The sequence below is a fragment of the Anabrus simplex genome, chromosome 9, assembly GCF_040414725.1.
Source record: "Anabrus simplex isolate iqAnaSimp1 chromosome 9, ASM4041472v1, whole genome shotgun sequence".
Classification (NCBI taxonomy): domain Eukaryota; kingdom Metazoa; phylum Arthropoda; class Insecta; order Orthoptera; family Tettigoniidae; genus Anabrus; species Anabrus simplex.
The window spans coordinates 87,572,215-87,596,968 of record NC_090273.1 but is presented as its reverse complement, the minus strand read 5'-3'; the positions used below and the strand labels follow the sequence as shown (position 1 = coordinate 87,596,968).

The 24,754-nt window shown below is 37.7% G+C and overlaps 1 protein-coding gene across 10 annotated transcripts in view; it reads left to right on the top strand.

Moving 5' to 3' along the window:
• MRP (Multidrug-Resistance like Protein 1) overlaps positions 1-24,754 on the top strand; it is a 482,909-nt gene that overhangs the window by 192,032 nt on the left and 266,123 nt on the right. For all 10 annotated transcript variants that reach the window (XM_067153606.2, XM_067153603.2, XM_067153605.2 and 7 more), the window contains 3 exons: positions 5,536-5,729; positions 8,765-8,941; positions 19,920-20,087. In XM_067153606.2, the coding sequence (XP_067009707.2) occupies positions 5,536-5,729; positions 8,765-8,941; positions 19,920-20,087 (539 nt within the window). The remainder of the gene's footprint in view (positions 1-5,535; positions 5,730-8,764; positions 8,942-19,919; positions 20,088-24,754) is intronic.

Genomic DNA, 24,754 nt, shown 5'->3' with positions numbered 1-24,754 from the left:
TTAGCATTTGCTGACGATCTTGTACTGTTATCAGAAAATATTGAATCGGCGATAATACAAGTTAACACTTTAAAAGAGGTAGCAATGAAAACTGGCCTGCAGATATCATTTGAAAAGACACATTTCATGACCAACATTAAAGAAGCCCCAAGATACATAGTAACAACAAACAATAAGATAGATAAAGTTGTTAAATTCAAATACCTTGGTGAGATTATACAACCTAATGGGCTTGATAAAGAAGCAAACCGCGAGAGAGCCAGAAAAATGGAGCTTGCATTCCACCTTACAAAAAACACATATAATAAGAAAGCTATCTCTATTAGGACAAAACTACACCACTATCAGGCAGTAATTCAACCAGAGTGCTTATATGCTTCAGAATGCCTGGGATTAACAACCAGGAAAGACATTGAAGAAATCGAGAAGAAGGAAAGAAGGATTCTAAGAAAAATCCTCGGTCCAAAGAAATGTACGGACACATATCGATTACGCAGTAACAAAGAAATATATAAAACATGCAGTAGGATTTCAGATGTCATTCGAAAGCGAAGAGTTAAATTTTTTGGACATATTTCAAGAATGCCTGATAACAGACTTGCCAAGAAAATCATTAACCACTTCAATAAGCCCAATAGGAAAGGCAGCTCTTATGAAAAATGGTTTGTTAACACGAAGAAGGATTTGCAAGAAATGAACATCACACATCAAGACATCCACAATAGAACCACCTTCAGAAACAAGTTACACACATTTAAGGGTTTCCTAGAGCCAGAAACAGCGACCAAGAAGAAACAACAATGGACGGCTGAAAGAAAAGAAGCAGCAAGCAGGAGGATGAAGGAGTACTGGCGCCAAAGAAAGTTTAAATCATGAGGAGTTATTTACGTGGTCCACAGCTGGCCAAAATCGATAGAATAATAATAATAATAATAATAATAATAATAATAATAATTTTGACAACATCCTTTTCTGGGCATGATATGTAGATGACATCATAGTGATTATGGACGAGAGCATTACAGACGCTGCTACACACTCATTAATCTAAATAACATTGACCCGCATATAAAATCCACACTTTAATCTGAAATTGGACGGAAAATTAATTTTTTAGACTTAACTATTATTAAGGGTTATCAACTTCATATTGTTGGTCCGTATTGAACTGAGATAAAACCAAAACCAAACCCCATGGCACTACAGCCCTTGAAGGGCCTTGGCCTACCAATCGACCGCTGCTCAGCCCGAAGGCCTGCAGATTACAAGGTGTCGTGTGGTCAGCACGACAAATCCTCTCACCCGTTATTCTTGGCTTTCTAGACCGGGACACTATCTCACCATCAGATAGCTCCTCAATTGTAATCACGTAGGCTGAGTGGACCTCGAACCAGCTCTCAGGTCCAGGTAAGAATCCCTGACCTGGGCGGGAATCGAACCCGGGGCCTCCGGGTAAGAGGCAGGCATGCTACCCCCACACCACGGGGCCGGCAGATTGAACTGAGATAACATATAAATAATGCACAGTAGAGTTTTCCACCTATTCAATACTAAGTTGTATTTACAATATTTACATTACATGGGACTCGTTTCAACCCTACTCAGGGTCATCGTCAGCCATATTAAAACATACACAATAATTTAATAATACAGATGTTGATTCCCATAGGGAATCTGTAATATTTGTTCCGAATGAGTAAATTTATAATACCAATATAAATGGTCCATTATTGGACATTATAAAATTTTCCAGCTAACTCATTCCTGGTTGCCAGCGTTTCGCCCTCGTGTGCTAGGCTGGGCTCATCAGTTGGTACCTAGCACACCTACCAAGACGCATGGCTAGTGCATACCGTGGAGGCCACTGCGTAGGCCAATTGTAGCCACCGGCAGTGCCAATGCACTATGAGACACTCTGTCTCACTTCTAAAAATTGATGCCTGCTTGGCCATCAGATAATACAGATGTTGATTCCCATAGGGAATCTGTAATATTTGTTCCGAATGAGTAAATTTATAATACCAATATAAATGGTCCATTATTGGACATTATAAATTTTCCAGCTAACTCATTCCTGGTTGCCAGCGTTTCGCCCTCGTGTGCTAGGCTGGGCTCATCAGTTGGTACCTAGCACACCTACCAAGACGCATGGCTAGTGCATACCATGGAGGCCATAGTGCATTGGCACTGCCGGTGGCTACAATTGGCCTACGCAGTGGCCTCCACGGTATGCACTAGCCATGCGTCTTGGTAGGTGTGCTAGGTACCAACTGATGAGCCCAGCCTAGCACACGAGGGCAAAACGCTGGCAACCAGGAATGAGTTAGCTGGAAAATTTATAATGTCCAATAATGGACCATTTATATTGGTATTATAAATTTACTCATTCGGAACAAATATTACAGATTCCCTATGGGAATCAACATCTATATTATCTGATGGCCAAGCAGGCATCAATTTTTAGTAGTGAGACAAAGTGTCTCATAGTGCATTGGCACTGGCGGTGGCTACAATTGGCCTACGCAGTGGCCTCCACGGTATGCACTAGCCATGCGTCTTGGTAGGTGTGCTAGGTACCAACTGATGAGCCCAGCCTAGCACACGAGGGCAAAACGCTGGCAACCAGGAATGAGTTAGCTGGAAAATTTATAATGTCCAATAATGGACCATTTATATTGGTATTATAAATTTACTCATTCGGAACAAATATTACAGATTCCCTATGGGAATCAACATCTGTATTATCTGATGGCCAAGCAGGCATCAATTTTTAGTAGTGAGACAGAGTGTCTCATAGTGCATTGGCACTGCCGGTGGCTACAATTGGCCTACGCAGTGGCCTCCACGGTATGCACTAGCCATGCGTCTTGGTAGGTGTGCTAGGTACCAACTGATGAGCCCAGCCTAGCACACGAGGGCGAAACGCTGGCAACCAGGAATGAGTTAGCTGGAAAATCTATAATGTCCAATAATGGACCATTTATATTGGTACACAATAATTTGGCGAAATCCTAAAACATGCTTTCTAGCAGTAAGAGTCTTATGAAAATATAAAGTGTGGTTGAAATGTTGCAAATGAAAATGAAATATTACATGTGATGTAGGTGAGTAATAATTAATACAAGTACATTATACATGCTAAGAATTCTGGAACAAAAAATACAAATAAGGTGCTCTGTGTTGTTAAAATTTATAGACTCGTGGAATTCGTGATATGTAACTGTTGTGGACAGAGTGCTATGGCAGTAAGAATGAACACAATGTAAACTGACACACACATAAAAATATACCAGTATGTACAATGTCTGAGTAACAAAATGTGTAGTTGATACTCTCTAGAAGAATCGACTATACACTGTATCAGCTTAAGCGGAGAATTTGACAATTGGTGTATTAAGTAACCAAGCCGTGTTGATGGGCTGCATGGTTGATTGTTGTGCAGAATGTGAAGTTTTTCAGAATTCTTATTGAGAAGAAAGTAGGCACTGAGCGTGGTGATATTAATTGGTGGAATTCTCAGTTCATAGCGGAAAACAAATTGGACCTCGCGCTATGGTGTGTGTAGCTTAGCTGATAGTGTGCGACTGTAATGCAAATGTAATGTAAATATTGTAAATACACCTTAGTTTTGAATAGGTGGAAAACTCTACTGTGCATTATTTATATGTTAACTATTATTAGGCACCCAAGCTACTTAAGATATAAAATTTTCAGAAAACCGAACCAAACAGTAACTACAATCCGTCAAGATTCTTCACACCCCCAAATTCACAAACAAGCAACATACAACTGCATGGTGTACCAAGCCTTCATTGTTCCAATGTCTAAGAGAGACATCGAAAATGAGTTGAGCACCATTCGTAATATAGCTAAATCTAATGGATACATCAGTTTCTTTATTGAAAGAATAATCAATAAATATAAATATTGCCCCTCTAACACTTTAAAAACAGATAAACAAAACAACTCCTCCCTTTCTGTCTTTACGTTCAACGAACAAATTCACAAAATCACCAACATCTTTAAAAGGCACGATGTTAAAGTAGGAATGCACAAGTCTTAAATAATGCCACATCCATAAACAAGTTCAATAGTTTTTCAAAATCAGGAGTATACAGGATTATTTGCAACAGTTGTAATTCTTCTTACATCGGACAGACTGGGAGGAACTTTAATATAAGGTACTCGGAACACGTCAATGCCCTGAAGTACAATAAATTTTCAGCTGTAGGACAGCATATACATGACTATAATCACAAATTCAGACATAAAGCAAGATATGGATATTCTCAAAATCATCAACAAAAGACTCCTCCTTAACATTACTGAAAGCTGCTTCATACATATAGATCAGTATTTTAACCCAAATCATAATCTTAATGACATTTCAGAAAAGCCATATATCCTATTTGACCTAATTCCCATTTTTAGAAACTTCAAACCAACAAGTCACACTTCAGTTTTTCATACAATTCACAGTACCTTTCCTCAGCAGCCATCTGTTTTTCCACATCCTTTGGCCCCACCTTAATCTCCCCCTCCCTCTGCCCCCATCTCCTTTCCATGACCTCTCCCCTTGCCCCGCCCTTCTCTTCTTGCCCCGCCCCTTCTTTTTCCTTTGAATCTCACAACCGTTAGTATGAGGCACACAAGAATAGGCCACGCACCACATGCTGCAACGAGTGGTAGTCTCATATAACCTATGCTATTTGACTAACGCTCTCTCCTTCAGTTCATTAATTTCATTTATTCAGGCTAACTTCACGGACACTGCAATGAATTGCAAATTTATACCAGCCACAAATTAAGAATGTGTCTGTTTTAACCATATCTTCATGTGCCGTCCTGACAAAGTCCAACAGCATTTTAGCATGATTTTAAAAGCACTATGGGAACATTGCATTTTATTTACATTGGTTGATGTGGAAACGCCATCTAGCAGTTCTGTCAACTGCTGGTTGTTTACAGTGGTCTCCAGTGGCTTGCATACTGCTAATACCACTCGAGTAGATTTGGTGATTGATGATCTGACTACAGAATCAACATTTACCAGTTCCTGTTTGTCAGTTGAAATTGTTATGATTAGCAGTGCTGGAAATAACAATTCTACGAATATTAATGCATGAAAGAGTTTGGATAATGAGCATATTCCAGATGCTAAGAATTTTGAGCCTAATTTATTTTTCGAATTTTACACATAGTTCATCCCAGATTTTAATGTCAATTATGCGTTTGTACATTTGTTTTTATGTCAATTGTGTGTTTGTACATTTGTTTAGTTATTAGATGTATTACATTAAGGCTGATGATGGCCAGCCAAGGCCGAAACTAGTCCCTAGTTTAGTAATGTATGTCAAAAATATTGCGTATTATAGTATTGAAAAGGTGGACCATTAGGACATTAATTTAATAATTATTATTGTGATCACAATTCAATATGGATCAAAACCATGAAGTTTATTTCCTATGATCCTCCTCTCATTAGCCAGTAAAAGAAAATAGTATGATTATTTAATTTTGTTTTAACCATTTTAGAAAATCCTCTGGTAATGGAAAATGGCACATTTTCATGGGGTCCTGATGAGAGTCCTGTGTTGAAGAACATCAATCTACAGATTAAATCTGGTTCCTTAGTTGCTGTTGTTGGTACTGTTGGATCAGGGAAGAGCTCCCTCATCTCAGCCTTCCTAGGAGAGATGGACAAACTGACAGGCAGAGTGAACACGAAGGTATCCATATCACAAATTTAAAGTTATCATGGCTAGACAACAGAAGTAGTGTCATCGTTCAAATGATTATTTTCTTAACTATATCTATCAAAATAATATTTGGAGCCCTGGGATTACTGTATATACAAGAGTTTCTTTTTTTCCAAAGTTGGAACTGAAAAATGAAGGCGTGTATTATTTGGCATAAGATAGTGGGTTCAAATCCAACAGAGATAGTTGGATTTTTGAAGTACAGAAAAAAGTCCATTCAACACTCCATGTTGTACAGTGTTGGAATTAATATATTTAAAATTTATATCATACAATGCTGGCATGTAAAAGGTCTGGTGACACATTATGTTTACCTGACAAGATTAATTAAAACTCAGCCATTAGATGCCCAAGAGAGATTTGGTTTACTCTGCCATCTGTTAGGCCTAGAGTAAAACAAAACGTTGAAATTAATGAGCAGATAGCCGTGCATCAAATTAAAATGCTTGCACATGTTAGTCGAGGCCATACAGTTGTTGTTGTTATTGTTATTCTTATTATTATTTTTGTTTTGTATAGGCTGACTAAGGACCACTATTTAACTATTGCGTTTGGGGTGGGTTTTGATGTTTGACCAGCAATTGCACAATCTCTGGCTGTGTTGTTCTTTCCTCTCTTTTGTCTAGAGGGTACCTGTCTTCCTTCTAGGTGGTTTGTCCTGGAACCTCTTTTGTTTAAGCATCCTCCTGAAAGATGTCTGGTCATTTAAGCCTCTTTCTGTTCCTCCCAGTTCCTGCAGATCTTTGTTTATTTCCATCAACCATGGTGACTTGGTCTTTCTCTTTTGCCAGTAAACAAGAAGCTGATTGGTCATTCTGGCTTGATGCATCCTGTAGATGTGTCCATAAAATGCTAGGCCATTCCCATGATTTTTCCGCACTATTTGTAGAGCTCTTGCTTGGGTTGCCTTTTGTATTCATTCTCTTCCTTTACTGGTTCTAATATCTTCCTCAATATTTTTCTCTCCTGGATTTCAAGCTTGTCCGTGATCTCCTTTCTGTTGATTATTAGGCATTCTGAAGCGTAGAAAGCTTCAGGGCAAATGACTGTCTGGTAGTGTTTCATTTTAGTGTTTTGGCAGAGAGACTTTTTATTGTAGGTGTTCTTGGTCAGTTAGTATGCCAGTTCTAGCTTATTAACTCGAGTTGATAATGCAACTCCTTCGGAGAGATTAGATTCCAGCCGTTCTCCCAGATACTTAAACCTGTTGGTTTTCTTGATCGTTCCTTGCTCCAGATGCAGTATACAAGGAGATTCACTGATGTTTGTGATTTTTTTTTTTTTTTTTTTTTTTCCCCTCAAGTGAAATGTGTAGCCCTAACTTTGCTGCTTGTTGTTTGAGGACATTGAGTTGTTTCACTGTTGTTTCTATTGAATTAGAAGTGCCAGGTCATCAGCGAATGCCAAACAATCAACAATCAGTCGATTGTGCTTGTGTCCCAGAAAGATACCACATGGATCCCCTGTCTAGTTAATTCCTTCCACCACTCTCTTATTACCTTTTCCAGTGCACAGTTAGAGAATAGTGGGGAGAGGCAGTCTCCTTGTCTTACCCTGTCTTGATTACTATTATTATTATTGCGGGGCTGAGTGGCTCAGACGGTTAAGGCGCTGGCCTTATAACCCCAACTTGGTAGGTTCAATCCTGGCTCAGTCCGGTGGTATTTGAAGGTGCTCAAATATGACAGCCCCGTGTCGGTAGATTTACTGGCACGTAAAAGAATTCCTGCAGGACTAAATTCAGGCACCTCGGCGTCTCCGAAGACCGTAAAAGTAGTTAGTGGGACGTAAAGCAAATAACATTATTATTATTATTATTATTATTATTATTATTATTATTATTATTATTATTATTATTGAGCCCAAGTTGGCAGGTTCGATCCCAACTTAGTGCCGTGGTATTTTTAGGTGTTCAAGTTCATCAGCTTTGTGGTGGTAGATTTACCAGTGCGTAAAAAACTCCTGCAGGACAACATTCCGGCACCTCCAAAAACTGTTAAAAGGTGTAGTTAGTGGGATGTAAAACCAATAAGATCACTTTTATGCCTGAATCCTGTTATACCTCAACATTGTGCACAGCATAAGTTACCTAGGTAGAATAGAAGTATGATCCATGGCTGCAAATGCAAAAATTTCTCATTATCAGTCGTCAGTGGCTAAAGAAAACCTTCATAGTATTGAAGATGCAGAAAATATTGGAAATCATCAGCGGGAAGAAAGTGCAATATCAGTAAAAGTTTACTCACACCCTGTGAGTATGTAAAACTTTATTTCAAGAAACAAGTAGTTGTCACCGGACAATCCATGTTAAAAAAACTGAGCATCCGGACATAGAAAATAGGCTGCAGTGTCACATGATTGAAAAGGGGCATTACAGATATGCAGTTACAAGTGAAATGTGCCTGCTACAAACTTTAGCTGTAGAAATGGAACTAGGTATAAAGGGTTTCAAAACCAGCCAGGGCCGTCTAACACTATTTTTTAAATCACGGTTTAGGCTTCTGGAGGAAAACTGACTTCCAGCTGATTACAAAGAGAAGGGGTTGAGTTTTCATGTATTATATTTGAACCGGGAGCATTTGCTTATTCAACAGCGTCCAAAGATTATGACAAGAGTGAAGGTAATGGCACATTGTTTTCTTGTAAATGAAACTCAAATTAAAGCAAATTGTTTTACAATTTCCCCTCTTAAAATTAGGGTGCTTATTATTCACTTACAGTATGTATTGTTACTTTTCTTCCCATTGTGCCAGGCTTTTCTCTTTCATATTACTGGTTAGTGTTGTGTTGACTAAATTGTTTTTACCTCTTGTCTGATGCTATTAGGTTTCCAGGTTCCAGAGTGCTCTGATACTAAATCAAGATATAAGACAACCAACTTTTTCAGCATTCAAACAAGAACTTTATGAACTCACTACAGCATTAGTAACCACAATAATGAAAATGGACTTCATTTGCAAGATGTTGGTATTGAGATATCATTGCTATTTTAATTTCTTTTTCAGGGTTCAATAGCGTATGTTCCTCAGCAAGCGTGGATCCAAAATGCTACTCTTAAGGATAACATAGTCTTTGGGAAGTCATTAGAACAATCTACTTACCTCCGAGTAGTTGAAGCCTGCGCTTTAAAGCCAGACTTTGACATGCTGCCAGCAGGTGATCAGACAGAAATTGGAGAGAAGGTTAGTACAGAAATAGTGAAAAGGCTACTTTGTCATGCATCTGTCCGGCCTCGCAGTGTAGGAGGCACCTGTCACCCAGCGGCCCCGGGTTTGATTCCTGGCCGTGTCAGTGGTTTTTAATTGTAATTGATTAATATCCCTGGCCTGGGGTCTGGGTGTTTGTGTTGTCCTTAACATTCCTTGCCTCGCATTCAACATTCTACACTTGCGCAATTCCACTTACATGCAGGTTCATCTCAAACGGTGAAAGTAGTGGCAAAAGATTTTTTAGGTCGACGCCACGAACAAATATCATTTATATCTTATTTTGTCATGCATCTGCTTTAATTTTATTGAGTGTTTGTCCTTGTGCTCTCATGTTTTTCCATTACACTTATTTATTCTTCGTATGTCCATTGAAGGTTAGTGTTGTATTCATTGATCTATAGAACGTGACTACAGTAGAAGTCCGTTATAGAGAGAATTCGTAACGGCGAAAAATTTACTCGCAACGGATTATCGTTATATCTGTGTTTTTTTTTAAGTCGGGAAAACCCCATACTCAATAAAATAGGAATGAAACGGCCATCAGTTTGTTCAAAATTTGAGTTTTCGCAGATGATATCCACACTATGTCTTACTCGTTTATTTTTTGAAATCCGATACTATGTGAAAAGGTAGAGATCGGGCCAGCTAGGAAGACAGCCAGTGAGGGGGAGTCTGCGAGTGAGAAAGCAGAGCCGTGGGAGAGAATGCAGACTTCCCTTCTCGCTCGGTGTTGTGGCGACGTACATTTGACCCGAAATATTTGTTATAGCTGACGTGTAACACTCCAGATTTTCAGTTAGTGGAATTCCCTTCCAGCTGTAAATTAGACATATCTAGCCGAAATGAATTTATTTAGAAGTGTTACAGATGATTGATAGATTTAAGGAATTAGAACATAATTTAACCTCGTATTATAGTAGCTGTCAAAATCTTTTTCGCGTATCAATTTGCGTAGCAATTGCTTAAATTATAATTAGATGTAAAATTAACTTTACGACGCTGTAGATGTACAGTGTAGAATATGTTTTGGTATAACAGCAGCCTTCATAACCCGAGCCACGTCATATAAAATAACTCGGTAATAATAGTAATAATAATAATAATAATAATAATAATAATAGTAATAGTAAGAAGACGATAATATACAGCAAGAATGAAAAGCACTGCAAGAAAATTGAAAAAATCTCTCAAATACTATGCGGAAAAGGAGCATAATTTTTTTACAGTCTTCTCAAAATGAACTCTTAATAGATTAACCAAACAAATCTTCGACTTCTTCCTAACTACATAAAATCAGCTTAATGGTCCATATCACACTTAAAACAGACTCAAGTGTTTCCTTGACCACTGCTTTCAATTTTAGAAAGAATTTATATACTCTTAAGTATTTCGTTTTTATTATTGTCAATTTTATGTTAATTGTAAGGACACTTCCTCTAAAACATTGATACTTTGTCAATATGTGAATGTTTCATGTGAACAGTGTTATGTGGCTGAAGATATTGATAATATACGAAACATGTACCACTTTTAACCAGTATGTTGCCTTAAGCAATTTAGTGTATCGACAAGGTGGAAAATTAAAAATAGTTGTGAATTCTTCCTTAACCGCAAAACAAACCCAACTGGTTTAAATAAACTGAAAAAGACCTAGTAGAATGAAACTGTTCGATGGAACAGGTAAAGTAATAACTAAAGACGAAAATATAAGGTTTCGAGACAAATCTGCATTAACCCCTTCGGTGGCGGGTTTTGGGAGACCTCCTGTGCCAGAAAAGTGAGGTTTTTCGGAGGAAATTATTTATTTTTAGGAAGCAAGGAATGAGTAACAATTATTAAGGGAACACATTCATATATTATTCAAGGTTAATAAAATCTTACTTTACACTCTATTAATACTTTTTTACAGTAGGCCTGTGATATAGTTTCATAAAAATCATAAAACACTGGTGTTTTGAGTAGGACCTATACTGTCCTGTGAGCAATACATTCTTATTTCATGCTTTTGTATTATTCCCATCAGCAACACTAACGCAATCAATTGCCAAATTTTGTAAGAGTTTATTTTTTCCAAAACTGTGCCCTTCCATGCGGAGATTTATTTACAAGTTTTTCAATGCAATTTTAGAATAGGGCCAACGAATTTTTTCGGGCACTGTCAAATTTACAATTTCATCTGTTACAATCAGTTCAAAACAGTCAATCGCACTCACCTCTGATAATCCTCACACCAGGATTTGCCGTAAATGGAATAATATTAGGTCGCGCACTATCCCCAGGCTTACACATTTTCCAAACGAATGTATATTCAACATCTACCATCACCTTAGCTTCTGACGTAATATCTTCTTCACTTTCACTACAATTACTGAGGTCATCATCTGAAGAATCAATAGTACCATTACCTTAATTAAGGCCACGGCCGCTTCCTTCCAACTCCTAGGCCTTTCCTATCCCATCATCGCCATAAGACCTATCTGTGTCGGTGCGACGTAAAGCCCCTAGCAAAAAAATAGTACCATTATAGCTACTATCAGAAATACTAATGTCACTTAGAGATTCATCTTTGATGTAGTTCCTTATTTTGTCTTCAGACAAACTTCTCTTCCGTTTCGCGCTCGCCATTTCTGTTTACCTCGTCAGCTGGCCAGAGGTTGTATATGTAAAGTAGAAAAGATAAGGCATATTTTAGGCCAGACGCTTCGTGAATACAGCTGGAAATCCTCCCGCCATTTGTTGAGAATGCTTGAAAACATTTTCCAAAGCGATTAGAACACCCGAGAAATTATTGGGCGATCGCGAAATGAACACTGCAGCTAAACGAGAATTTCTCGGGCGGTGACGTTATGGGCAGGCATGCGCCACCCGAGAATTTCTCGGGCGTGCCACTGAAGGGTTTAAAAGGCAAATATCTTCTCGGAAGGCGAGAAATGAAGATCAGAAACAATGAAGAAATACTGGGTGCTGAGAAAAGAACAAGACACAGAGAAATGATTAATTCAACGTACCACAGAGAAGGTGAAACGAAATAATAATAATAACTTTTACCACAAGGCGAGAAAGCAGGGTTAGGCTATGTGATCATTTGTCCCTAGCTCTCTTGCTCTCTTATAAAATAAGAAATGTGAGTTAACGATATATGTATAACTAATATAATGGTTTTCAGGTACAGAAACAAAATATAATCATCTATTATTATTAAATAATAATAACATAATAATATACAGTAGAAGTCCGTTATAGTGAGAATTCATAATGTCGGAAATTTTACTCGCTGTAGCGGATTGTCGTTGTATCCAATTTTTGTATAAAAGTCGGAAAACCCCCCATGCATTTTAAAATCGGTATGAAACGGCAATCAGTTTGTTCAAAACTCTCATTTCCGCTGATGTTATCCACACTACGGCTTACTTGTTGTTTTTTTTTTGTTGTTTTTTTTTGTTTTGTTTTTTCGAAATCCGATACTACGTGAAACTGTATGTTTAATTTTATTCTGAAAAAAATAGAGTACCGTATTTCATCGAATCCAAGATGAACCCCACTTTTTCCTTCAAAAAATTTAAATCAGGCTCAAAAAGTACTTCGTAAAATCATATGAATGCCTTTGTCGTACAGTAGGCCTACGCAGTTTTAGACGCCGAACATTGACTTTCGTCATGCCTTTTTTTTTTTTTTTTTTTTTGCGGCTGCACAATTATTCTTTATTTCCGCGGGTTTAAGGGCCATTAACTTAAAATTGGCATCATAATACCGAAGAGAACGCGTTGAAAATTTGCCGGCAGTACCTATTCCATGCGTCTGTACATTACGATGATCCACCAGGAAATTATTCTTGCTGTTTATGAAACTGTTACTTTTACTCAGCGTCAGATGTAACCGGCTACCGCTACACGCACGTCTCGCTTGCCAGGTTCGGCCAACTTCAGCGGCTAGCAATGTGTAGGCCTAACCGCGAACGTCGAAAATCAACGAACGAGTTTATTGCGCCACGGTATGGCCATTCCGCTATTTGTCTTCACACTAATGCCATATCTTGGCTTTAGTTAGGCCTATGCCGAAAATATTCCTGCTGTCTATAAGACTTAATTTTGCTAAGCGTCAAGTACAATAGACGCGTTATAACTCTGTCACTGAGTAGCCATGGCCTTTCTAAGAATTCGAAGGCTCGCATGTTTTGATGTCATTCTGCAGATTTGAGAAACGTTTTTGTAAATGCTAATAGAACGCCATACTCTCTTCACTATTTCCTGCGATCCTGTGTGTAACTTCACTGGCGATGTAGGCTATAGTAAGGAGGCGGTCGTTTGTCAACGAGTTTTGTGCGCGTGTGAAAAGAAGTAGCCTGGTTACCGCGGTAGTTGCCAGTGGTATCCATTAACTTACTGTTAGGCCGCGAATGCAAGACAAGCCTTGAGTTTTCGCATGAGATTCTGAGAAAAAATGTCATGGATTCTGAGAAATACGGTATCACTCCAGAGGTTTCTGTGGCAAACACTTCAGTTCTCTTCTTCAAACGGCGTCACCTAACCTAACCATATATGTATCATGAAAACATATTTCAAACGCACGTAGAGAAATGATAACCTCCTCGCGAAAAATTTACATTTAAATAGCATTTCCGAAATTTAACTAGACGCGAGAAGATATGAAATATCCTCTGAAATCAGTGATGTACTCTGCCATATCTTGAGGTGTATCACATTCATACTTAATTTCCGTATATAACATTAAAATTGAGATATTGTTTAATTCAGTCCTTATTTTTAACAAGTTAACAACTGCTATCGACCACGTTATTTACGCATTTATTACGAAACCTATTATCCTCTTTCATTTTGAATTTTCTTTAGAGAACAGCAGTCGATGGATATTAGGTACTAATCAACTCCAACATTGCCTTTGAAAGTTGTCGACGAGAGAACTCGCAAATGCACAAAGTGAGAAAACTATACCGTACGGTACCGAAGAAGATTGATCGCATTTTGTTGCAAACATTTCAGTTTTCTTATTCAAACAGCGTCACCTCTCCTAATTTAACCGTACTATACGTATGATGAAAACACACTTCAAGCGCCAGTAGAGAAATTATAACCTTCTCGATATACATTTTCATAATAGCCGTTCCGTAATTTAACCAGACGCGAGAAAATATAAACTAACCTCCGAAATCCAAATTAAGCACTCTGCCATACCTCGAGGTGTATCCCTTTCTACTTAATTGAGTATTTAGCCTCAAAATTAAGCGGTCGTTTGGCCCGCCTTAATTTTTAACGAGTTAACAACCGTTTATTTACCGGTACGCAATTACTACGAAAATATGTTCTCTTTCATTTCGAATTTTCTTTACGGAACAGCAGTCGACGGGTATTACTATTCGACTACGACATAGCCTTCGAATGTCGACGAGAGAACTCTCTAGTGCACATAGCGAGGAAACGATGCCGAAGGTAATCGATCGTATGCAATATCATCGCTGGGGTGCATAAATATCGCTTACGGAAAAAATCACATGCGCTTAATCGCTCGTAATAACGGATGCATCAGTGATATGGCTCTCGCTGTAACCGAAGGACGATACACAGTTTAATATAGGAATTTTGAAGGGACAGAAAAAAGTCGTAGTTATATGCCGTACTCGCTATAGCGGACTTCTACTGTAATTAATAAAAAGAAACACCATAGAGGGTCTACATATGCTGGATACATGGGACGTATGAATGGAGATTTTATCCGTGTACACTATAGGCCTATCCTCCGCCCGATACTTCGCATTTTTTTTTCAGATAAACAAATCCTTTGTATTTTGTCATGTTTTTCCATGTTAGTGTTACTTTTTTTTAACGATATACTGATCGAAGCATTCGCTTGAGACTACTATTGTATCCTTTGAACTTTAAATCTTTCTCTAACTTTGCATGAATTTTTGAAAGAGTAGGTAAACATTTCTCAACTAAATAAAATTTGTTAACAATACGACGTACGGCACCGTCGTCAAAGTCGTCCAGTCCAGTAACATTCTTTATACGCATTCTTTTTTTGTTTGGTGTTTCAAACAGACTATCCATAGCTTTTCCTAATTCCATCGCTTTTCCTTTTTCGCTCTTAATCTGTGCCAGAGAACTTTCTGACACTCCACTGCTGCTGCTACTCTTTCCTGCACTTTCTTACGATTTATCACAAACTTTTCTTCCATTGCCTCCCTTCCCATAAAGTCTGTAACGTTCGAAATTGCTGCATGAGTCTCACTCTTCAGCATCTTACGATGCAAGCTACTTTTAACGCCTTCCATACTGTCACAGACAGGCCTAACGTACACCACCACTAACCACAGTTACTACAGAACGAGAAATTTGAAAGCAGCGCACGATAGCTGAGTGTAAACTAATGCACTGAACTGTCCTTGTAGCAGGAGCTCTCTTAGGAGGGGTTACGCTATGCTGGATCGTCCAAAGTGCGCGTGCGCTACCAGACGTCTTCCTAGCTGGCCCGATCTCTATATTTAATTTCATTCCGAAAAAATTATAATATCACTCCACCCAGTTTTCTTCTTTAAACGGCGCCACTTAACGTAACCATTAAGTCAGCTTCAAAATCTTCTAAGTGGCCTATATTCGGAGGTTTGTAAACTACTCCTACAAGGGCTTTAATCCCATTCGCTGTTATTTCTACGAACATGTATTCTGGTTTCCTCTCATACCTGACTGGTGAATGTCCTGGCCGTTTATATGACGGGCGTGAAGGGCTCTGGGATGTTGCGAGACAAAGTTCTTAAGAATGTTAGCGGTACTTTGGTCAGGGTTGGAACTAGAGGGTGGTGGGAGCGGGGACAGCGGAAGGAAAGGAGAAGGTAGATGGCCTGGTGGCTGCTGAGATAGACAGGTGACCTCAGATGAATGTGCATTGTGACTCGTGACAGTAACCAACTTGGTAGAATGTAAATCACCAAAATAGACAAACACGAGGGGCTAGGAGGAAATTATCGTTAACTGAAGTACAAGGGTGCAGGTAATGAATCAACTGTGCATAAAATTACCTAATATTTTTAAAGTACAACTAAATTAGGGGTGTCTTGTCTAAAATTAATGAAGTATATATTACTGGTAAAGTAATGAAACTTTTTAAAATAAAAAATGTTACATTAATAATAATCATAAAAAATAAGAATGCAAATACACATATTTAGTTAAATTCAAAAGTTAATTAAAATTAAAAATGAAGTGTCACGAATAGGAAAGGTATATACAAATATAGTAATACTGAAATATCAAAGTTACAGTTCAGAATAGTGGGCAGTGGAGTTTCATAACTATGGAAAATAATGTTATCTTTACAATGTGATGTGTTCCATCCGTGTTGCTCGGATTTTGCTGCCGTCTGGTTTGTGAATGATGACTGTGCAGTCCTTGGTCCACACGCTACGCAGTCCATGGAGCTCCACTGCTGCACGAAGGATGCTCAGCCGGCAGGTCGTCAGATCTTCCTGGATGGTGACACCACTCCCTTTAAGCTTCCTCTTGTTATGAAACAGTCTGCTGCGGTCTCTGTATGACACAAATTTAACTATTATCGGGTGAGGTTTCTGCCCCGCCTTTGGACCAACATGGTGGCTGCATGAAATATCGGCTAACTGAATGTCAGCTCCTATTTTTCGTGCAACATCCAGTACAAGTTGGTCAGTGTCTTCCCCTTCAGTCTCAGGCACCCCAAACACTTGCAGATTGTCTCTCCTCTGGTACTGCTCGAGGTCATCAGTCTGAGAGATAATTTCTTCCTTACATGATGTCCTTAGCTCCTCCAAGCCTTGCCTCAATTGTTCAATTTCATTGTCCTTAAAACTGAGTTGTTTTCTAAGTTCCTTGTTCAAAGTCTTGAACTCGGACAGTGCCTCCTCCACTCTATTTAAAATTTTAGTTTTTATGCTGGCTGCAACCACATTGGCTAGCGCCTTCGCTACGTCCGGCTCCTGGAGTACGCGTCAAATGGTGTCCTCCACGCTAGGGGTTGGCAGCACTTCATCTGGGCTTGGATGCAGGCATGACACTACTTCACAAAGCAGTCAATAATTTAAAAATAATTATGAAACCGCAGCTTTTTCGTACGTGGTACTTAGCTATCAGATAACACACTTCACACACGGAACACAAGCACAGTTCCATTGCACACTTCACTGTTTTACCCCTCATATTTTTACTTTCTCTGGGAGCCTCACAACTCACGTGTTAGCCGCGCGCAAACATCAATAAGATACGATAGGTCTTATGGCGATGATGGGACAGGAAAGGGCTAGGAGTAGGAAGGAAGCGGCTGTGGCCTTAATTAAGGTACAGCCCCGGCATTTACCTGGTGCGAAAATGTGAAACCACGGAAAACCATTTCCAAGGCTGCCGACAGTGGGGTTCGAACCTACTATCTCCCGAATACTGAAATCTGGTAAATATGGTCACCATGGGGGATACTGTTACAAATCTCATGTTATGGTCCGTATTGAAATGTACTTAAAGTCAAATAATAATAATACTAGATTATAAATTCCACTTGTTCAATACATAAGTGGTTTTTATTTAAATTTAAGAAATAGTTCTTAACATATTAAACATAGGGACATGTTTTGCCCATAATGAGGTCACTATGGTGACCAAGATTTCATTTTAAATGCAGCAGTTTACATATTCTTTTTGAACTTTTAACTAACTCCTTGTTACCACATTTTAAAAAAACAAGACCTTCATAAAAGTCTACAATAAGGATTGATTATAAGACTGTCATAAGAGTACTTATAACTACTGTATTCTACTTGCTAGTCATTTTATACACATTTGTACCTAAAACAGTATCCTCTTATTTATATTTTAGACCTTCTTTAAAATCTACGTGTAAGAACAATCAGGATCCTGATCTATCTTTCTTTCAGGTATAAGATTTTTAGGCTGATGATGCTCTCATTATGGGCAAAACATGTCCCTATGCTTAATATGTTAAGAACTATTTCTTAAATTTAAATAAAAAACTCTTATGTATTGAACAGGTGGAATTTACAATCTAGTATTATTATTATTTGACTTTACTGGACACTGGCCACACTTAAGCAACTGCAGCTATCGAGCTCTGTTTTCCTAAATTTAACCAGACGTGAGAAAATATAAAACTAATCTCTGAAATCAATGATTCACTCTGCCATATCTTGAAGTGTATAACATTGCAGTATTTAGCAAAAAAAAAAAAAAAGCGATTGCTTCATAAATTTTATCTGTGATTCATGTCTTGCCTTAACTTTATTTTGACTGATGATAGTATCTAGCAAGACTGAAACTAGTTTCGTAAAATATATGTAACTTTTTTTTTTTTTGCTAGTTGCTTTACGTCACACCGACACAGATAGGTCTTATGGCGACGATGGGACAGGGAAAGGCTAGGAGTGGGAAGGAAGTGGCCGTGCCCTTAATTAAGGTACAGCCCCAGCATTTGCCTGGTGTGAAAATGGGAAACCAGTGAAAACCATCTTCAGGACTGCCTGAACTTTAAGGTTACAATAAATAGTATTGGATAGGTGGATACATTTAGCTTTTGTATTACATTACAGATGGTGTCAAACACTTATTACTTTTATCCCCCGTCTCATGTTCACTTTGCGTTCCCGATTTCTCGTGGCATCATTGTATACCTTTCCAAAGCCTTAGCCGAAAAAGCAGACTTCCAGGTCTCATCTTTTGCACATCACAAATGGTACTATGTGAATCAAATTTGTCACGGTGCCCTGTAATTGTGAAGTATGTTGGAGATTTGGTTTGAAACTCTCACCTCCACTGACAAACTTCAGCAACATTTTCACACTTGATATACCACTTTAAAATGCTCTTCAGTTCTTCAATGTTAATTGTTCTACAGTCATCTCTCACTATCACATGTAATACTGTACATCACATTGTCTTACAGTCATGTGAATAGTCACATCTGTTGAGAATATGTTATTTTGCAGATTATTGTTATTTTATTATTATTATTATTTATTTTCTATGAGTGGTAGATACAGTTCAGGGATGGTGAATGGAGAAAGGGCATAGTCCCACGTACACGAAGGCACCTCCATCCCCTCTTAAAATTACAGTATTAAATAATTGCAATTACAAACTACAGAATGTGCTTATATGCAATTACCATCTTTACAGTCCGACTCGTTGGCTGAACGGTCAGCGTACTGGCCTTCGGTTCAGAGGGTCCCGGGTTCAATTCCCGGCCGGGTCGGGGATTTTAACCTTAAAGGGTTAATTCCATTGGCACGGGGGCTGGGTGTATGTATTGTCTTCATCATCATTTCATCCTCATCACGATGCGCAGGTCGCCTACGGGAGTCAAATAGAAAGACCTGCACCTGGCGAGCCGAATCCGTCCTGGGATATCCCGGCACTAAAAGCCATACGACATTTCATTTACCATCTTTACACAGACGTGTTATTTACATAATATTCACAGGATCTGTTGTACATTCAAGTAATTCTACTTGCACGTGAATCTCCCCATATACTCCAGCTAAGCTGGCTCATTCATACTCGCATACAGTCTCGCATACTTAGGATCACATAAACTTTCATCCGTCCTCCCACACACACTGAACATTCACACAAGTAGAAAATTATGTGCAGAAGGTTTTGTTAAATATACATTCTTTTTTACCTCTTTACAAAAATTTTTAGCAGGAACTTCTTTTTTCTGTGGTAGGAATTCATTCCATAGCCGAACAGAACGAATAAATAAGCCACTTTGTTAAGATTGTAATGATAATTCATTTCAACATCAACAATACACATATGCCATGTGTGTGTGTTTTTATTTTAATCAATGAGCCTTTATCTGTTATCTCCTGTTGCTTGTTTCTGTTAGTGGGATTGCACATTTCTAGTAACCTTAAAGGAATATAAATGTTAACTGATATTTCAATGTGTTTTGTTTACAGGGTATCAATTTGAGTGGTGGCCAGAAGCAGCGTGTAAGTCTTGCCCGAGCTGTGTATAACAATGCTGATGTCTTCTTCTTGGATGATCCTCTCAGTGCTGTTGACAGTCATGTGGGGAAACACATCTTTGAGAATGTAATTGGGCCTACAGGACTGCTGAAGAAAAAGGTCAGTTGCTTGCAATTTTTTTAATTTAAAAAAAGAAAAATTATCCTGTTGAACTTCAAAATGTGTCCTTTTTCTCACTTGCACTAAAGTCTAGAAGTCATGACTAAATATTGTCTTTAACTCATACACCTCTTATTTAAAAGGCCACTGATATACTAAGGAACTGGATTTAACCTGTGGTTGGAGTGCAACCAGTGCATGTCATGCAGTGAAGTGACAAGCTGTGCTTGCACAGTCCATGCATGTATTTCACTACCATCTAACAGTTACGATCCAAGCTCTTTCCAATTTGACTTATTTCTCCATGTACTGAAAGGTTTGAGCTTTTGAATGTTATACTTTGATCCGTATTTGAGTCACGTTTTCTTCACAGAAATTCAAGTGATGTTCCAAGAAATGTTTATCCTCGCTACCAGGTGCAACCACTGCATTTGTTTGCTAATTTGTGGCTACTATTCCCACTTCTTGCATTATAACTTTTTTTCCATTTGAGAAAGAACCAGACTGTCAACATTAGCATAAACTCTACCACTACTGTCTATTAAGGGCCCTCTTGAGACAGATTTTTTCCGATCTATTTCTTGTCACCCGCTATTGTGAGTGGAAATGGCTTCTGCGAGCAATTGCGGGTTATTAAGTGGTGAAATGGAGGACGTTTTACAGGAACGTTAGAATGATTATGAGGAAAGTTTTTTTGGTTGAGATGTTGATTTGAGTGATGTGGAATGGTACTGCTTTTCACGAAGTGGTTCAGAATTGGATACTAAGGGCAGTGCGTGAAATGCTAATGTGCCTGTCAGTGTTAATACGTTTTGATGGAAAGACATGTCAACTTACCTGGATCAAAAGAAAAACAATTACAGTAAAATGTCATTGTAACGAACATCAGTTTAATGAAATGTTCAGAAGGGTGAAATTATTTTTAGGCCCTTTCCCTTTCCCCTATTTAACAAGTGTTAAAATATTTCATTGTAACGAATTTCGAACTTGCAGTATAATGAATTAAAACGTAGCCTTTTCCTTCAAAATATAATTAAAATTCATCCTGTGTTAATCACAGAGTATTTCGCACAACATGTCTGTATACAGCTAATACCAGACGGCACACACTATGCAACACACAGGCGAAACTACCTGATTACAAATCAGAGGAAAGTAAGCAAACGCATCACAATTCTGAGGAGTGGGTTGTCTACCCAGCAGCACGTAAAGATTACCTTATTCAGTTTTGGTGTACCGGTACTAAACGTCATTACAGTAAAGCCTTGTTAATTCAAAGTCGCTGGGTCGCAAAAGTTGGACTTCGAATTATCCGTCGACTCGTAATTCAGAAATGCCAACCCTCGCTGCATCAAAAATATTCTAAGACCCGTTTCTGCATGTTATTAACCTTGATTTACAGTTTAAACCCTTCAAATATCATGGAAAAAACTTTTTCCAAAATGTATCCAACAAGGTGCATTTACAGTATTCAGATAATGCACTCGGATAACTCGCTGACAAACATAACCTCGTGTAACGAAAGAAAAACAAGGCACTATTCAAAGATGAGGAGAAATCTATGCTGACTCTCGTGTACAATTGATTTATTCATGATTACTGTATTGTATGCATTTTATATGCCCTGTACTTGCACGGAAAGTGCCAGACGCCCTTAAAACATCGTGGCTTATCGAAGTTCCCTATGATGAGAAGATAAAGTCCCTTGCTTCCGTGTGCATTTGCAACACAGCACAATGATCCCAACCCTTGTACGATTTCCCAGCTGGGACTTCTCTCCTTCAGAATCATAAGTCCGTTTGGGCTCTGTATTAAAAGAAAAAATGCATATTCATTGGCATTGACAATATTGTTCGGTGCGTACAAATTGATTATATGAACCATGTTTTTCGCCAACTGTTGGCATCGTCAGTGTTCGTGGATTCTCCTTCTCTGCATGCTGCCCGCTACGTGATGTGGCGTTCCTTAAAACGCTGAATGCAAAAGAATTAAGATTTCACTCGAACCTAGCAAATATGAAGCACACTGTAGACACACTGAAGTGAGTGAAAGTGCAGAAAGCTACCCTGTAAGTTCCGGAAGACGCGTTCCGTAATGACGCAGATAAATTTTGAATTTAAGTTACACTGTAAAATACTTTTTTTTTTTTTTTAATGTAAAGGCAATTTTGACCTTTTTTTAATGTAAAGGCAATTTTGAATTAAAAGTTGAATTTCGGTAATGGGACCGACATTGTTCTTCGAATTACAAATTATCCTTATTTTGAATAAAACTATTGAAATAACATGCAAAACCATACCTCGTGTTTCTGGAAATGAAATCTTCGAATTAGGCAAGATTTTGAAATAACGAATTTCAAATTATCGAGGTTTTTCTGCATTTAGGATTAATTTCTTGTACATAAGAAGCAACTTAAAGCCAATTTACTACTAATTAAAATATCAGTATCTTCAAATATTAGGGTGCACGGATTGGATTACAGTATTCGCGTTTACAGGATATGGTTCAGGTAGCCTTTTTCCATACATGTACGCGATTGGTCGAGCTGGATATTGATTTCAAAGTAATCACTATGCACCGATCCTCGGGGACTTATTTTCTGCACCATGTTGGGCGATCAATCAAATGCTCTGGCCATTTCCCCTACTACATCTATCACGCAATCGGATCGATTACATAGATCAATGCAATAAAATGTGTGATGCCTAATGTCTGTAGCTATCCATGTAACTACCCGTCATATAGTGCTTAATTTATTATGTCACAATGAACTTCAATTGAGGGAATTAATTCTATCTTCACGTCCCAGTATAATCATCAAAATATTCCTTAAGTCGCTACACAACACCTCTCATGGCTACTAGTTACGCATCACTAAAACAAAATATATTTTCTTAATGTGGGGTCAACCGGGAACCCATTTCTCCAAATGTAAGATTTGGCAGCAGTATTATTCATTTATCAACCTCAATTCTCAATTACTACCCAAAAATCATTCATTCGAAAGGACGATTACTATGCAAGTTCAACATAAACATATCTACTACAATCAAATAAGTTTACCTCAATAATATTTTTTTTATAAATCCCTAATTTATTCACGATCGTGAATTAATAAAAGAAAAGAAAATACAACTTTCAACAACAAATATTCATCATGCTTTTCTTAAAATACACTAGATCGTTTTTTCACTGGATTTGATCAGTTTTCTATCTGAAAAAATATCTCATTTACCTAAAAAAAAAAAGTTAATCTACTTTCATAAACTGTGATCGTTAAATGAATTAAATGAGTTTAACAGATCAAATAATTGAATAAATGAAATCAACTAAACTAATTAAATATGTTGGATAAGTTACACAAAATCACTTATTTTCAGTTCAGTTTTTATATCATTTCAAATCATCTTGAAAGAAATATTTTTGTAACATCGGCAAATGTCAGCAAAGTTCTAAAGTAATAGCTCTCTACAGCTATACCAATTATATTTCATAATAAAAAAAAAAAAAAAAAAAAAAAAAAAAAAAAAAAAAAAAAATCATTTCTATCATGTCATTATTATGTAAATATAATCATCTTATATCCTCAGATTTCACGTAAATATTATATAATAGCAAGTTCTTAATGTTATACTATCAGTAGATGTGTCTGTCAGGACTCAAAATCGCATCTAAGTAGGAATAATATTTCAATAACATTCCTAGGAATACAGCTGTTGACGTATTTCATTTACTTATGGCAGAGAATAAACATTAAGAAATTTCTCCTTTTAAAAGTATGGCTTTATCAATAAATATCACATTGCATTCGTTACCCCATTTGAAATTCTCCAAGAGGACATCAAGTTATAGCCTTACTAATATCTCATTCAGAAATTGTATTTTGAAGACAATTTATGGTTACCCAACTACTATTATGTGACGCATATCGTAGTATGAACACACATATCTAACCCAAAAGTAACTCAACTTACTAAAACAATTGTGCCGCACACGTCAAATAAAATTAATGGTTAGTAACCAAATCAAAATTACTACAAACATCTCTCAATTATGGGTATACCCTTCCATATATCGTTTGAAAATATTCAAATATCGGGCCATTCTTAAATTCAAATGCATTTCGATGAATACTCATATGTATATTCTCCTCAACACGTTTCTCATAACCTTATCTAATAAATTGCTTCTCTCACGGCATAACATTTCAACATTCCACTCTGAAACTACGACGTTACATAATTGGGTTAGTTTTCAGTCATATCACCAAACAATTGCATTACTCTGAAAAATAAATACATATTTGAATAACGTAAATTCACATTTACTCACATGTAGTTGTGGTGAAGCAGTAACCAAGTCTTAATAACTCATAAACTATTATCTTCTTTCTGTTTTACAGTTAAAGTTTACCGTATTAAATACGTCGTTTCAATTCAGCACGAAAGGAAAATCATCTTATATCTCTGCAGATATGATTGTAAACATTCCTACGTAATGGCATTGATTATATATTATTGAAGAATACCTATGTCCACACGTATCAGTGAACCACATTAAACTCTTTGCGAACTTCTGCACTATGCTATTCTGCAGCAGAGTATGCGTGTCCTGTCTGGTATAATTCAACATATGCCAAACAGGTGGATATAGCTCTCAATGAAACT